The 17,328-nt window shown below is 35.8% G+C and overlaps 1 protein-coding gene across 8 annotated transcripts in view; it reads right to left on the reverse strand.

Annotated features, from left to right (window-relative positions):
- Positions 1-17,328, reverse strand: part of ATP8A1 (ATPase phospholipid transporting 8A1) — a 231,995-nt gene that overhangs the window by 121,350 nt on the left and 93,317 nt on the right. For all 8 annotated transcript variants that reach the window (XM_078446155.2, XM_078446153.2, XM_078446157.2 and 5 more), the window contains 4 exons: positions 10,037-10,109; positions 7,573-7,678; positions 6,045-6,127; positions 1,369-1,418 (listed from right to left, as the gene is read on the reverse strand). In XM_078446155.2, the coding sequence (XP_078302281.1) occupies positions 1,369-1,418; positions 6,045-6,127; positions 7,573-7,678; positions 10,037-10,109 (312 nt within the window). The remainder of the gene's footprint in view (positions 1-1,368; positions 1,419-6,044; positions 6,128-7,572; positions 7,679-10,036; positions 10,110-17,328) is intronic.

Raw genomic sequence — 17,328 nt, forward strand, 5'->3', positions numbered from 1 at the left:
TAAATTCCAGTTAACATACAGTGTATTATTAGTTTCAAATGTAAAATTTAGTGACTCAGCACTTCCATTCAATACTCAGTGCTCATGACAAATGCATCCCTTAATCTCCACCACTTATTTCACCCATCCCCCACCACCCCTCCCCTCTGTAACTGTAATCAGTTTGTTCTTCTTAGTTAAGAGTCTGTTTCTTGGTTTTCATCTCTTTTTTCCTCTACGATCGTTTGCTTTGTTTCTTACACTGCACATGAGTGAAATCATATGGTATTTGTCTTTCTCTTATTTCACTTAGCAAAATACTCTCTCGCTCCATCCACCTTGTTACAAATAGCAAGATTTTGTTCTTTTTTATGGTTGAGTAATATTCCATTGTGTATATATATCACATCTTTACCCATTCATCAGTCAGTGTACATTGGGTTCTTTCCATAATTTGGCTATTGTTGATAATGCTGCTATAAACATCAGGGTGCATGTATCCCTTTGAGTTGGTATTTCTGTATCCTTTGGGTAAATATCTAGTAGTGCAATTGCTGGATCGTAGGGTAGTTCTATTTTTAACTTTTTGAGGAACCTCCATAATGTAGGAAATGCCTTTTCTAGTCAGTGAGTATAAGCTTGCCTTATGTAGGAGAAAGTTCAAGGATTTAGGTAAACTCTTATTTCCTTGAAGAGCAGTGTTATCTCCTGGCCGTGGCCTAGCCTTAAGTGCCCTGTTAATGGTGATGCAATCTTTAAAAACCATCCTGTTAACTGAGGCCTATTTGCCCTAAGAATGTAGGTTAGGAAACTCCATAGTCATGAAGAAATAAAAAAGCCAAAATCACGGAGATATCACTGATTATCATTAGAAGGCATCTATTATTTGACCTTAAGAAATAAAGTAGGATAATCTCTTTGCTGCTTTTCCCTACTAGATGGTAACTGGTTTTATACCTAATGGAGGGATGGATATGGTTTCTGAAATCTCAAAGATAGTTAGATACAATGAACACAGAATTAGACTGCTGGGTTCTTGACTCTGAGTCATCTTCACTACACATAAATCCTAGTGCATCTAAGTATAATGTTTCCAGATCACCAGCCATGGGACTCTTGGTCCTATACTCCACAGTTGTGATGCAGACCAGCTATGTTCAAAAATATTTTTACACTGCCTTCAGGAATCATGTCCTGCAGTACTCTGAAGATGGGTGTTTATGACTTATTGGCAGCTATGACAATTATAAACTACACTGATGATTTTAGTATTTTGTCTAAATAAATTTAGCTAAATAAATAAAGCACACTCCTAGTTATTTAAAAGAGAAAAACAAAAATCTATAGAATTTCATCTCACAGATATAAATCACAGAGCAGCTGTTTTACCTGGTGAATTCCAGAACATTGAGTAATTCGTATCTTTCTTCTTGCCCCAACTAGAAGAAAAGGAACATGTGATTACATCAGGTTGGAAGTATCTTTGGCTTTTTGGAAATAAACCCTATGCATGAAGTTTTAATGTAAAAAATAGCACAAACAAAGCGTCCCTTCTGAATATATCCTCTTTAATTGAATTTATTAACTTTCAGGTTAAGATGGAAGACTGAACATATGCATTTAATTTCTGTCTATCCCAAAGTCTCACTAAAACTAGAGTAAACACTTAAAAAAAGGAAAAAAAAAAAAACCCAAAACAAACCTTACAATGGCAGGAAAGTCAGAAAGAGGACAACAGCACCAGAAATTTGCAAGCTAGAACACAGATCAATGAATGGTATCTTAGCAGATACAAGAAGGCTGAATGCTATAGTGGTCATGGGAAAGGCTGACAATCCACTTGATTTATACCACATAATCCTTAAATGGTTTAAGGATGTGAGAAAGCAGAGAGCTCTAGAATTCTGAGACAAAAGAGGGGCCTAAAATAGGAAGAACTGGGTAGGAGCCACTTGAAAAGCAGCTCTCAGCACTGGCCCATCCTTTTGTCTAGAAGCTGACTGGCACAGCTGAAGATACATTGTGCACTGCGATCATATTCATATCAAATGCTGGGTCCCAATACCCATAACTACTCAGCCAGACCTTCCCAGGCAGAATTGCAACATTACTCTCTGGGGAATTCAATAAGCCCGAGAGAAGCCTTACGGGTACAGACACTATGACTTCCCAAACAAATCCCCCCAGACCAACCTAGAGTAAACCTCAGTGTTGACAAATACCCCTGTAGGCTCAGAACCGTCACATCAGCTTTCAAATTCCTCATTCTGAACCATAAGATTAACAGACATCTAAGGACACTAACATGGAACAGAGATATCAAAAACAAACAGATAAAAGCAATTTCGAGGAAAAAGAATTCAAAAACAAAATTTCAAGTTGACCTGCAGAGTTTCAGGGTTGGGTTTCCTGATGGGCACAAGAGGCTCCTGAGCAGCCTGAATGTCTCTTCACTTAGTTTCAAAACCAGACTGAAGTGCTTTGTCACATGATTCATATGTGGCATTTTCTGTTCTATTACTGGAACTGGATAACTGTGCCTTTCTGGTGGCATAAAACTTTTTTTGCAGTGTTATATACCCTTGGAAATCCTGCTGCATTAGCCAGTACATGCTTTTTAATGGGACCCATGAAGAAAATGTCTAAAACAATGAGACTGTTTGTAATAATTCTTATGTTTTTAGGATTCATATTTATACCCTGGCTACTGCTCTTTGGTAGTATAGGAGGAAACTGGCCTTAGTATTCTGCATATTGCAATGTGTGTCAAAGACCTGGTAGAGTCTGCCATACATTCCATATGAAGGGATACGGTAATTAAATGCCGTTCTTTTCTCCTAAGTAGAAAATGAGAAAACTTAGGAAAAGAACATTTAGAAGTTGATTAGCTTTTGGTGAAGTACATTTTCTCCCAAAACTATAATCACTACAAAGCAACTGCAGTGACAGTTTGAGACCATTTTATATTCTGGAAAAATCTGTAGTTTAACTAAATGCTTATAAATGCTTTGTAATTAAATGCTTTGTTAAATGCTTTAAAAAATTTTTTAGATGAAAATTTCAAAAAACTGTCATTATTCCTCTGAGAGAAGTAATATATGTATTACATTCATGAAAGAAGAACAGGATACTATTAAAAAAGAAATATCGAGAGAACAAAAAAGCTTCTTGAAACCAAAAACATGATAGAAGAAATAAAAAAAATGAGTAGAAGGCTGAGAAGATAAAGTTGATGAACAGTTTCAAAAAGTAGAGAAGGCAAAGACATGAAAAGCAGAAGACAAAAGTTAAAGATTACTTCAAGAATTCTAAAAAGAGAAAGTAGGTTGGGAAGAGGGAAGGAAAATGGAAAAATTTTCCAGAATTTAATTTTCCAAATGTAAAAAAAGGGTCCACCAGTGCTCAGGACAAAGGGTTAAAAATACTCCCGGTAGGGTACACTTTTATGAAATAGCCCAACTTTTGGAAGAGAGAAGGTCCTGGAATCTTCTAGAATGTGGGGGAGTGGGCAGGGGCAAGCCATAAAACCTGTGGAATCATAATGGCTTCTGATTTCTCAGTTAGGTGTACTGGAAACCAGAAATATAGTGGAGCAGTCAAAATTCTAAGGAAAATAATTTCTATCCTGGAATTCTATATTTATTCAGACTATCTAAATAAATAAATTACTCCCTATGTATCTCTTCCAAAAAGTCACTAAAGAATGTATTCCACAAAAGTAAAAGAGTAAACCAAGAGCAAGGAAGACATAGGATTCAGGAAAAAAAGATCTAACACAGACTAGAGGTAAAGAAAGTCCCCAGGAAGGGGTGCCTGGGTGGCTTAGTCAGTTGAACATTCGACATTGGCCCAGGTCTCACGATCGTGGGTTCGAGCCCCGCATCAGGCTCTGCACTGACAGCTCGGAGCCTGGAGCCTGGAGCCTGTTTCAGATTCTGTGTCTCCCTCTCTCTGCCCCTCCCCCACTCATGCTCTGTCTCTCAAAAATAAAACAAAACATTAAAAAAATTTGAAAAAAAAAAAAGAAAGTCAGTCCCCAGGAAGACAACAAACCAATTCCAGGATGACAACTGTGAACAGAATGGTGACCCATCAACTAGTGTATCTGAGATCCTGAGAGTCAGGAGCTGGACTTATGGAGGACTATCACTACTATGTCCTCTGCTTTGAGAATGACTTTTTAACCTGAAGAAACAAACAAGAAATGTATCCCATCAAAACAAGGAAGTTCACGAAGAAGATCTGAGATACAGGAAATAGTTCAAAATGGAAGAAAATCAAAAGAAAATCTACAAAACCCAAGTGTTGTAGAAGCAGGTCTTAGACAACACTGGCACAGACCAAAAAGAATGATGAATTTCTAGAGGGATGGGGAGGTCTCAAGGTAAGAACTGCCAACTGACAGATTACATGGTGTGGCTGTACTGATAAGAGTGTACCAAGAAGGTATGGCAACAATCACTAATAGGTTAAAAAAATAAATAAATAAGGCAATTGAAAAAAAGATAAGGGACTTATCTTTAGGAAATAAAGGAAAAATTATTTTCAGGAAATAATTTATAACAGGAAAAACAAAAAGAGAAAAAAATTCCTGAATACAACAACATTCAACTATGAACACTGGTACAGGCATAATAACAAACATCAAATGATGATTTTTTAATGAGATGCAACTTACATACAATGAAGTATGCCGACTTTAAATGTATAGGTCAGTGAAAACTGTGTCATTTGACAATGGTACAGTTGTGGAACCACCCCAATCGAGATAGAGAACATTCCCATCACCCCATAAACTGCTGTGCCCTCCTCCAATCCATTTCCTGACTCTGAGGCAATCACTGTTCTGAATTCTATCCCCACGATCACTTTTGCTGATCTTGAGCTGTATATACATGTGCATGTGTGTCTTTTTTTTTTTTTTTTTTTTTAAATTTAGAGAGAGAGAGTGTGAGCAGGGGAGATGGGCAGAGGAAGGGGGAGAGAGAGAGAGAATCTTAAGCAGGTTCCACACTCAGTGCAGAGCCCGACATGGGGCTCAACTCCAGGACTCTGGGATCATGACCTGAGCTGAAATCAAGAGCTGGACGCTCAACCAACTAAGCCACCCAGGTGCCCCTCGAGCTGCATATAAATGAAACTAGAGAGCATGTATGCCTTTGTGTCTAGCTTCTTCTGCTTCAACACAGTGTTTTTGAGATTTACCCATGTTGTTGATGAATCAATAATTCCTTCCTTTTTACTGTTTGGATATTCCATTGTATGTGTATGTCACAATTTGTTTACCCCTTCTCCTGTTGATGGATGTTTGGTTTGCTTCCACCGTTTGACTGCTCTGAATAAAGCTGCCATGAACATTCCATTAGATGTCTGGGGACACATGCTTTCATTTCTCCTGGGTCATTATGAGTGACGAGTACCATTGCTGGGTCAGGTGCAGGTTTACCTGTATTAGAAAACTCTAAGGGTTTTTCCAAAGGTCTTGTGCCGTTTAACATATTAACTAACAACATATGGATGTTCCACTTGTGCCACATTCTCATTGACATATGGTGCTGCCAGTGTTTTTAATTTTAGCCTTTTTAGTGGGTATATAGCATCTCACTGTGATTTTAATTTGCATTTCACTGTTTACTAATGATTTTTTTTTAATGTGCTCACTGGCCATTCATATATCTTCTTTTGTGAAATGTTTGTTCAAGTCTCTTGCCTATTTTAAAAATTGGGTCTGAATACCTGTTTAACTAAAAACTGTCATGCAACTACAGTAATATCAGGAAGGGATAGTGAATCAAGAGAGATAAACCCTCATTTAATCTAACAGAAGACAAAGTCAGTAGCTAGGTTTAAAAGTGAAGAATCAAGACCTATATCATTAATCCCATATGCTTTTGAAAATATGAGATTTTTACATGCCTGAAGAAAGAGATATGGCTGCTTCTGGAGAAGGGGATTAGAGTAAGGAACGTCTATTTTATTATGATCCTTTGATATGATTTGATCTTTGAAGTTATGCATATGTCATTCCTTTGATGAAAAAAGAGACTTAAAAATAAATAACTTACGGAATCTATAATCACTGAGTCAGGTGTTCTTCCAGTGAAAACAAAATTCAATTGTTTGGCTGCTCTGACCAGTGCTCCTTCATCTGTTTTAGGAAAACAAATGAAAGCAAATACACGGTGAGATGAGAAATTATCCCCAGTACAACAGAAATACATTATTGTAATATATTTTCTGTTTAATTTTAAAAGAATTATTCTGTTTCTTCTGGTCCCTGTTATTGAAATCCATTTCTTTTAAAATTATATGACAATGCCAAAGGAACGAGTAGAATCATCTTAAGGATCTGAGACATGTCTAGAACCAGGAGACATATTTTACTGTTAGTCATATACAGCTAAGAAGGAAAATTTAAATGTACCTTTGGTTCCACATATTCTCTAGAAAACCTTTCTCAAAACAAATGCACAAAATTGTCTTGCATTTGTGCTTTTCTCCTAAAACACTGAATGTAAAAAAAAAATACTAATTGAGGATTCAATTTAAATGGATATAAATGCACTGTCAACACTTCAAACTAATATAACATTGTGTGCCAACTCTAAAAAAAAAGAGAAACTTGGACAAAGGAAAAAAAGAAATGGATATAAATGAATTGATGTTTTATTTTATCATGTATTACTTTCATCACCATACTACATCAGAATGAGATGTAATTTTTTTATGCTTTTTAGGAATTTGGTACATTCTACAAGGTCATGGGTGCTGCTTTAGAATACAGCTAAAACATTTAAAATGAAATTCTTTAAAATATATTCCTTCTTTCCTAAAGTCTTGCAATCATCAAACTGACTGCCTAATTACATTGAAAACAGGTTTAAAATTAAGCCGAAGTATTAAATATTGATAACCATGCTAATACATATTTTATTGAATCCCTTTCAAATGTGTGAATTTTCTTCATCCAAAGAAATACTCAAGCTCCTTGATTATCATTTCCAAAAGAGGAAAGCAAATTTGTTATTTCAAAGAAGGGAGAACTTAATGTGTGTAAGTACTTTTTAGTACTTTATACTTGTGTGAATTTTGTTATTCAAATTTCCACATAATTTATGTCATATACCAAAAGTTACATATATGAAGTTACATATTTTAACCTATATATTTAATTCTGAAAGCCAAGTTTTTCTAATTAGTAAACACATTTTTTTAATAAAAAAACCACATAACTTGGTTATTTCACTTTTTCAAAATTTTTTTTTTTTTCCAACGTTTTTTATTTATTTTTGGGACAGAGAGAGACAGAGCATGAACGGGGGAGGGGCAGAGAGAGAGAGGGAGACACAGAATCGGAAACAGGCTCCAGGCTCCGAGCCATCAGCCCAGCGCCTGACGCGGGGCTCAGAGCCTGACGCGGGGCTCGAACTCACGGACCGTGAGATCGTGACCTGGCTGAAGTCGGACGCTTAACCGACTGCGCCACCCAGGCGCCCCTATTTCACTTTTTCAAATTAAACTGATTTTTTTCTAGACAACCTGAAATTTCAGAACAATTTTCCACTGAAAAAAATATAATTCCTTCCTTTGTACCTGGAGATGCTGCTTGATAAATAATCTTATCGCCTTCTCGCTCTGGCACTGCTGTGTGACAAACGGCCATCATTGTAAGAAATTCACATATTATAGGTGCAGTTGGCTGTAAGAAATAAACACATAATTCAGCCTTTTTCACCTAAACATTTTGACACTAACGATAGCAATATTACTTCATGTCTATTAAGACTGTAGCTGTAAAGCATTGAAGGTGTGAGGGTATAGACAACTAAGAAGCCAACAGTTACTATGAATGTATTTTTAAAATCATTCATTCCTACATGTTTTCATTAATTTTTCAAACAATTATATAAGACAACTTGGTGGTACCAAATAAAAACAGCACAGTGAAAAAGGTAGATATAGTCAAATCCTGCCCTTAGAAGACATGAGAGAAATTCTAAGATGCTCATTTACCTGGTTCTAAATCTTGATTAGATTAAGCTTTTGGCATTTGATCTTACTAGGGTTCCACCACTTTGTTGCGGTGATGATGGCAGGATACCTCTCTGTAAAGCTTTGTCCTCCCTCTCTCTACAAATGACAACCCTAATCTGAAACATGTTTTACTAAATACAAAGATTTGGTTGAGCAATTACTATGTACAATGGATTCTTACAGCCTGAGGAAGACATAAAAGCAGATCCTTTCTGCAAGGAACTTAGAGCATATAGGAAAAAAGAAGTCAGATCTTTTATTTTTTTTAATTAAAAAAAATTTTTTTTAATGTTTTTATTTATTTTTGAGACAGAGAGAGACAGATCATGAGCAGGGGAGAGGCAGAGAGAAAGGGAGACACAGAAGCAGGCTCCAGGCTGTGAGATGTCAGCACAGAGCCTGACATGGGGCTCCAACTCATGGACTGTGAGATCATGACCTGAACCGAAGTCAGATGCTTAACTGACTGAGCCACCCAGGCGCCCCAAGAAGTAAGATCTTTTAAATTAAACATCTTCCTGTTTGTCCCCCGGTGAAAAGAAATCTCAAATAAAAAATATTCTCCTATGGTCTTGGTCAAAAAGCAAAACAAAACAAAACAAAAAACAACAAACTAAACGAAAGCACAACTGAAGTGATTGGAAGGGTAAATCATAACATTATTTGAAAAATCTGTTCTCAGGCTAGTACAGTAGACAAAACAGACATGGTCCCTGCTGCATGAAGCTTAACTTGTGGGAAAGAAAGAACACAGATAAATACACAAATATTTATTTATAGTGTGAAAGGACCATAAAGGAGAGAATGGGCAAATATCATGTAATGTGATTTGGGCCAGTCTGATGACGTTTGGCCTCATGAAGAACTGAGCAGAGTTTTGCATCAAGCAGGAATCAGACATGACTGAAAAGTTCCTAAAGGAGGAAAGAATGAAGTGTGTTTGAAACATATAAGCCAGTATGGGCTGGGGGAAAGAAAGAGCAGCTCAAGCGAGGTTGGTGATTTAGGTAGGGGCCGGACCATGTATGGCTGAGTTAAGAAGCCGGAGAATGGTTTTGAACAGAGAAGTGATGGAAGTGACTTCCAGTTCCATCATTCCAGTTGCCATGCACAGCAAGAACTGGAGGGGAAAAAAAAAATGGAAGCAAGGAGACTGGCTGGGGAATGCTGGGAGTCTGGACGAGGGTCGTGAAAGAGAGAAGGAAGGAAAGAAAACAAACAGGATATATTCTAGAAGTCAGTACTGATGAGGGCCTGGTCACCCCATAGAGCTGGAGATGGAGGGAAAAGGAGGTATCTAAAGCAGCCCTCAAGTTCCCGGAGAGAATACTAAAAAAACAGGTGATGGTGCAATTTGAACCCGAGAACACAGAGGAAAGAGGTGGTCAAGGTTTTTGTGGATCCTGAACCTCCTATTCTAGTTGTGAGAAGAGACTGCTAGAGCTCCACTCAGGGGCACAGGTTAGTGAGACCATGAATGCTAGAGGAGCATGTTTTGAGATAACGATTACCAGTTCAAGTTTTGACATCTCGAGCTTGCGATGACGATGGGGAAAAGTTCTGGGGTGTCAACTTCAGGAAGCCGTATCATTTGATCTGACAGAATTTTTATACTAAGTGACAGTAACTTCCTAAGTCGAGCAGTCACTTTGAGCAGCAGGTATCTGGACTTCTTACTCTACAGAGTTGGCACTGGCCTGTTGTTTTGAGCAGGTAATTCATTTCTAGCATTTCTACAGATACTCCGAAATGGTGAATAGTGAGTTGTTTCATATAGAGTTCTATAATTATTTAATAGAAGACATTTTGAAAAGACAGAATATTGATTAACAATACTATTAAAACTGAATTTCTAATAACCATGAATTTGTGTTGACCAGGTAAAAGGATTTAATAAGAATAGATTTTGGTAAGTATTAAATGATCCTGAAAAAAAAGAATATATAAAGAGAGATGATAATCCAGAGAAATACTCATTAGCTTTCACTCATTAACAAAAAGATAATGGTTTTATGTTGCTTACATGATTATTTTGGAGGTTTTCCAACAATGATGAATCACTAAATGTTTTTTCGTCTCCAAACTGTGAGCTCTGCCTGAAGGGGAAAATAAATGGAGCAAAACTGGTTCATTGATACAAGTCATTGTTCTACTTGTGACTAACTTTTTAAATAAATCATTATGCAAACCCTTAATAGATTCAATATAGTCTGCATTTCCAGATATCAAAGATTTCATAATTGAATCATACAATATTTTCAATGATTCTAAAATGTAATGGACTTTTGCAGTATAATAAAAATAGTATTTTATAGTTCATTTTTCTGGAGTGAAATTATACTGTAGCCACATGAAGTTTAAAAACTTTTTAAAAAAGTAATAAAACTGTTAAAATACCTGGAATTTAATTTCTTCTACTCCCATTAATTTTTTCCAGGTTTTAGAGTTTGAGAATCAAGTTATTATAAAAAACAATATTGATTCTTTTACTTTAGCCAAAGAGAAATCTTTATTTGTAGTGACTAACATTACAGAATTATCATATGGAATATAAAAATATAAGGAATAAGCTTTTTATATATCTTATCAACATCTGTCACTAACAGATGTCTGGTATATTTATGTATATATCACTTGTTCTGTGTCTATATAAGAAGATCAAATCATAAAAATATATGGGATTTTTTTTGCGTTGTGGCTATCTTTGGATGAGCAAACACTTATGTACTGCATATGAAATAAATGGAATCAAAATTGCGTCTTAATCTAGCTATTATTAATCTCATGGCCATGTGGTTTAATATCAAGATGTTGAGATTAAAAGAACAAACAGCATTTAAGTGGGAATGTCAAAACTAAAGGGTGTATTTTGCAATGGTTCAGTGAAAATATACACATCTAACCTTTTGTGCATAAAAAAAAAATTCTGGAATTCACCAAGGAAAAATATGTATCCAGTAATAAATAGCTGTAACCCAGAAAGCTCTTAATCACAATTTTTACAAGTTACAGAATATTATCAATGCCAATATACCAAATATCAAGAGTTTCATATTTTAAATCCAGCAGTTTGAAAGGAAGGAGAAACTGAAGAAAAAAAGAATTTGAAATAATGAAACATACACAGTATCAATGAAATATATATTTTCCCATAAACCAAAGAAGGAAGTTAGAACGTTTATAATAAAATACAGCTCCATTTACATGTAGTAGTTTGATCTATTAATTATGAAAATTATAATATAGTACATCTTCATTAGCATGTAGTAGTTTAGAATTCTCAAAACATCCTTAGGAGACAGAATAAACACATTACTACTTTTCCTCTAGTTTTAAAGATAGAGGGGAAAATCCAGTAACTTTTAAATGATTTATCAATGGGAACATAAAAAACTGGCATAAGTTTTCCTCCAAATACTACCATTTCTTAAAAAGAGTTTATTTCTGAGGCTCCATAAAGTCTCCCTATTATTAAAATGTATTCATTAATGGTTGTTATACATTCCTACTTATTGGTTAGATAAATTGAAATGTCAAGGAATAATCATAGTAACATCTTGCATGCGGAGGCCTATCTTCTTTCCAAAGGATTCCAGACTAAAAGCTTTCACAAATCTGAAGATATGTCTTGTTAATCTCAACAGAAACCCTTTAATCTCATAAATCACAGTTACCATAATTGATACAACTTTCAAATGTATTTATAACAAATAACTCTAGATGTGCAATTGAAATCTTTACATGCACACATCCTACCCTCCATTTACCAATGAAGCTTCTTCTACCATGAATAATGCTAAATAAGAGCTCTTCAACCAGGAAGTGGCTTCTTTTCTAAGATCATAAAAAACACAAATAAGTCATCTGCTAATCAACATAGCCTGGGTTGGATAACTCAGGCATGGAGCTCTCACTACTCCTCTCTGAAATCTTACAAAACATTCACTGTTAGTAAAAGTAAACATAAAATTAGAAGGCTCATGTCATTTCAAAATAAGAACCAACTGCCTTAAAAGTAAAAGTGAGAATTTAAACTCAGTTGACAAAACTGTATGAATCAGCAAACCGCTCACAAATACAAATGTCAAGTCAACATTTTGTTAGATCTTTCCACAGAAATTTTCAAGTAGCATGAGGCACACAAGGAGACAAAGAAATTATGGTGTTTTGCAAGAAGGAATAAGATAGGGAGTGTAACATTAAGGTAAGGAGAAAAAGAAGCAGGTGGCCCACAATGCCACATAAATGGTAGCTTCCTGCAGGCTTATTTAAACACTAGGATACATTGTAAATAACTATTCCCTGAGTATACAAAAATGAAGATCCCCCAGAGCAATAAAAATTAACAGAAAATTTAGAATGTATATGGCTTCAGTCAGTACTACTTATTTTCATCTATGACATCATGGACTACGACATTTTTTAAAAATCCAACACTCATTACAATGTTTTCTAAGGTCATTAGAAATAAAGGAAAAAAACAGGTGGAGCCATACTTTTCACCTTAAACCAAATAAACCCCAGATGGATGAACAATTTAATAAAGATACTAAAGATAGGGGAAAATTTTTAAAATAACTTAGGAGTGGGAAATGCCTACGTATCACATGCGTAATTCACAAAACAAGTAGATAAATCTGACTGCATAAAATTAAATGTTTCTGCATAGCAAAAACTACTGCAAGCAAAAATCAAAAGCCAAATGAAAAACTGGGAAAAACTGTTTCCAACTCATATAATGAAGGTCAGTTTCTGTAAAATAAAAAGAACTCCCAGAAACCAATATGACAGAGATCAACAATATGGCAGAACAATGAGCAGATGAGGAAATACGAGCGCCTTAAATACAAGCTCTGGTTTACCTGAAAATGAGAGAAATGAAATTTAAATTTATCAATTTGGCAGAAATAAAGTTTGACAATTCTGTGCTGTTGTGATTATGGAAAAAGATAAATCATACCATTGGTGAGAATGAAAATTGACATAACTTCTCAAAAGGACAATTGGGTAATTTCTACCAAAATTAAAATGCATGTATCCTTTGATCCAGTAATTTCAGTTCTAGGAATTTACACTAGCTATCTACCTAGTGCAAAATGTACGTACAAATTCATTCTTCGCAGCACATTTTTTTTAATAGCAAAAGATTAGAAATAACTCAAGTACTAAGAAAGATGTTGCTTTAAAGAATTGTGGTACATCCACATAACGGATACTATACAAAAACCAGGAAGGTCTTCATTTGATCTTGGACCAACCAAAAAGATGCACTGTCAAAAGAAAAGCTGGTACAAAACAGGGTGTATAGTATGCTTTGCTTTCTGTAAATACATGAGAAAAAAATACGTGCATGTATATATGTAGAACAGATCTGGAAGGATACACCTGAAACTGATTACACTGCCTGCCTCCAGGAGGCGAAATGAAGGGCTCAAAGAGAGAGAGAAAGGAGGAAAATCTTCCCTTCCTTATACCATTTGAATTTGCAACATGTCATTGCATTATGAACTTTAAAAAATAAAATTTAAATTAAAAATTAAAAACAAGAATAAAATCCACATCAGCCACAGCCTACACTAAATGTATACATTATGCACATACATATAATACACATGTGCACACACAGGAAGACAAAGGTGGTGTGACTATAAAGCACCAGTTTTTGAAAGGATCTGTGCCTCTGGTTTTTAAGTTTCTTTATTTTATTATATATAGAGAGATTGTGTGCATGAGCAGGGGAGAAGGGGCAGAGTGAGAGAGACAGAATCTTAAGCAGGCTCCATGCTGAATGTGGAGCCTGATGTAGGGCTCGATCCTATTATCCTGGGATCATGACTCGAGCTAAAATCAAGAGTCAGAAGCTCAAGGGACTGAGCCACCTAGACTTCTGTACCTCCTACTTTTAAATGATGCTATCGGTTGCAAACTAAAATCGCTTAAAAGGAGATTTAATTTTTAGAAAGGACTTTGTTCTTGGGACCTCATGAAGATAAAAACCTTCTGCACTGCAAAGGAAACAATCAACAAAACTAAAAGGCAACCAACAGAATGGGAAAAGATATTTGCAAATCACATAGCAAGCAAAGGTCTAGTATCCAAAATCTATAAGGAACTCACCAAACTCCACACCCGAAAAACAAATAATCCAGTGAAGAAATGGGCAGAAAACACGAATAGACACTTCTCTAAAGAAGACATCCAGATGGCCAACAGGCACATGAAAAGATACTCAACGTCGCTCCTCATCAGGGAAATACAAATCAAAACCACACTCAGATACCAACTCACTCCAGTCAGAGTGGCTAAAATGAACAAATCAGGAGACTATAGATGCTGGTGAGGATGTGGAGAAACGGGAACCCTCTTGCACTGTTGGTGGGAATGCAAACTGGTGCAGCCACTCTGGAAAACAGTGTGGAGGTTCCTCAAAAAATTAAAAATAGATCTACCCTATGACCCAGCAACAGCACTGCTAGGAATTTACCCAAGGGATACAGGAGTGCTGATGCATAGGGGCACTTGTACCCTAATGTTTATAGCAGCACTTTCAACAATAGCCAAATTATGGAAAGAGCCTAAATGTCCATCAACTGATGAATGGATAAAGAAATTGTGGTTTATATACACAATGGAATACTACTTGGCAATGAGAAAGAATGAAATATGGCCTTTTGTAGCAACGTGGATGGAACTGGAGAGTGTTATGCTAAGTGGAATAAGTCATACAGAGAATGACAGATACCATATGTTTTCACTCTTATGTGGATCCTGAGAAACTTAACAGAAGACCATGGGGAAGGGGAAGGAAAAAAAAAGTTAGGGAGGGAGGGAGCCAAACCATAAGAGACTCTTAAAAACTGAGAATAAACTGAGGGTTGATGGGGGTGGGAGGGAGGGGAAAGTGGGTGATGGGCATTAAGGAGGGTACCTGTTGGGATGAGCACTGGGTGTTGTATGGAAACCAATTTGACAATAAATTTCATACTTAAAAAAAAAAGGACTTTGTTATTCAGAGTCGTGTCCAGTCAAGTCCAAGAATATGAATAAGTGATAGAATTCGATAATGTATTTGTTGGACATTGGTTTTAACCAAAGTAGTAAGACCTACTTTTCCATATGGCTCAAAATGTTTTTGAAGGCAATTACAAAGGAGGAGTTCCAAAAACATTCTGTGAAACAGCTGCATCACTGGAATAAATAAATTATTCCAGTCAACGTAACTACTTTCAAGACTAACACTAATTTGGATGTGTTAGATCTCATTATTATACAGTCATACCTGGAAGAATGTTTTCATGAGTCTAGCTGCTGCAGCAGAAAAAATAAATACCACTCATTCCATACATAATTATATACCAGAAGAAAATGAGAAGATAAGACCAGAAAATAGTACTATCTACTGATATTATGATAATACCAATAACCACAGTGAAATGACTAAGCACAAAATACAATAAGGGAATCCTTCTGGAGAATCATCTTCATTAGCATTAACTTAAAAATATACCAGAATAGTGTGGGATCTATATTAAATAGTTAAGGAAAACAAATATGTTATCTGGGATTTGGTTCAAAATAATGGTGAAATTGGTCTTGAGTACGTTATTATTGAAGTGAGTGAATGCGTAACCTGTCTACTTTTGTTTATGTTTGAAATTTTCCACAGTGAACATTAGGAAAAGAAAAAAATGGCTATGGAAATATACAGTTTTGAAAAATAATCATATCTCAGGGCTACATGAATAGAATAAGCAGAACTTTTTTTCCATTGGTAGATTTTTAATAGAAAAGAATTACTCTGTAAGGTTATATGTTAGCTTACCATACTTGGCAGTAACAAAAAAAACCCACAGCAACTTTGAAGTGGCTACTGGTTGGGAAATGATCTTATCTCTGTAAACTATTTACACTAATATATTTAAGTGAGTGAAGCTACACCTGTCATCCATTATCTTTAATGTCAAGGGAATGTGTTTGAAGATACTCTCAAGAGAGTATTATAGGTTTGCCTTCAAATTCCATTAAATGTACAATCATCTACATACATTTAAGTGTTAAATATTATGTGTTTTTTAAACTTGACATTTTGTGGTGAATATGGTTCAAGGAGGGCAGTAAAATATATACTGGCTACAGGTTTTATATATGGAAGTCAATGAACTTCACATTGAAATGTGAAGCTGTTGACAGACAGGAATGAACTTTGATTTTGGGTTTATATACTCATCTACACTCTCTAGTTTATCCTTGAAGACCAGCATCATGAAGATGTGGTCAGATGCCTGGAGCATAAGATTCAACCAGGATTACACTTTTTTTTTTTTCTTTTTCAGGATCACACTTTTGAACTTGGTATTATTGGCAACATAAAATCAAGTGGATGAGGTTGGGAAGATTCCACACTTATGAATGTGCAAAATTTTGCTCCCTGTGCTAAATTTTCACAAAACAGTTAAATTGTACCTGCTCTTGCCACCTTAACAAGAAAGAAAAAAAAAAAAAGCCTGAAATGGTAAGGATATTTTGTGCTCTAAAAGCGTATGTTTTTAAAATTCTTTAAGTTCTATAGGACAGAACGTGACCAGCACCTATTGTCTAACCAGGCTGGGTGAGGTTTTAACTGTGGCTTCCACGTTTCCTGGTTGTGTACTTTGGGGCAAGTTACTTTGCCTAAATTTCACCAATTCTAATATGGTCATGTCAATCACAACTCTTCAAATGTGTCATCAGGATGGAATGAGAGACATCAGAGCTAACAGTCTCTGTGAGTATACTATGTCCAGACTCTATTCTAAGCACTTTAAAAACAGAACTCACTCAATATTCACAACCTCCCTATGATGTTCAAATTCTGCCAGATGAGGACAGGCAGGCAGAGAGAGCAGGTGACTTTTTCAAGGGCACTGGTAGGATCAGGACGTGAACTTGGGTGGTCAGAATCCAATGTCTGCATCCTTGACCACTGCCGAAAGCCGGGACAGAATAGAGACTCAAGTACCACCTATTCTTTCATCTTTGCAGGTCTACAGGTAACTACCTGATAGATGGGGAATCTAAGCATATATTTAAATTAAAGCTCACCTTATTATCAAGGTGATAAATGCCTTCCCTATGGTTATTTTTTAAAATACTAATATTTAAGTGGAATCATACAATTTATGCAAAATCTGGCATTTCTTAGAGTTATCTAGTTTAGAGTATCAAATATCAAATTTTCCAAAAGGGTGTTTTACAAAAAGAAGTTAACTAGATAATATGCCGTCCTCTCTTTCCAATAGTGATAAAAGTAATAAAACAACTTCTATTGAAAGTAGG

Source organism: Panthera onca, chromosome B1 (assembly GCF_046562875.1).
Source record: "Panthera onca isolate mPanOnc1 chromosome B1, mPanOnc1 haplotype 2, whole genome shotgun sequence".
In the NCBI taxonomy this organism is placed as follows: Eukaryota; Metazoa; Chordata; class Mammalia; order Carnivora; family Felidae; genus Panthera; species Panthera onca.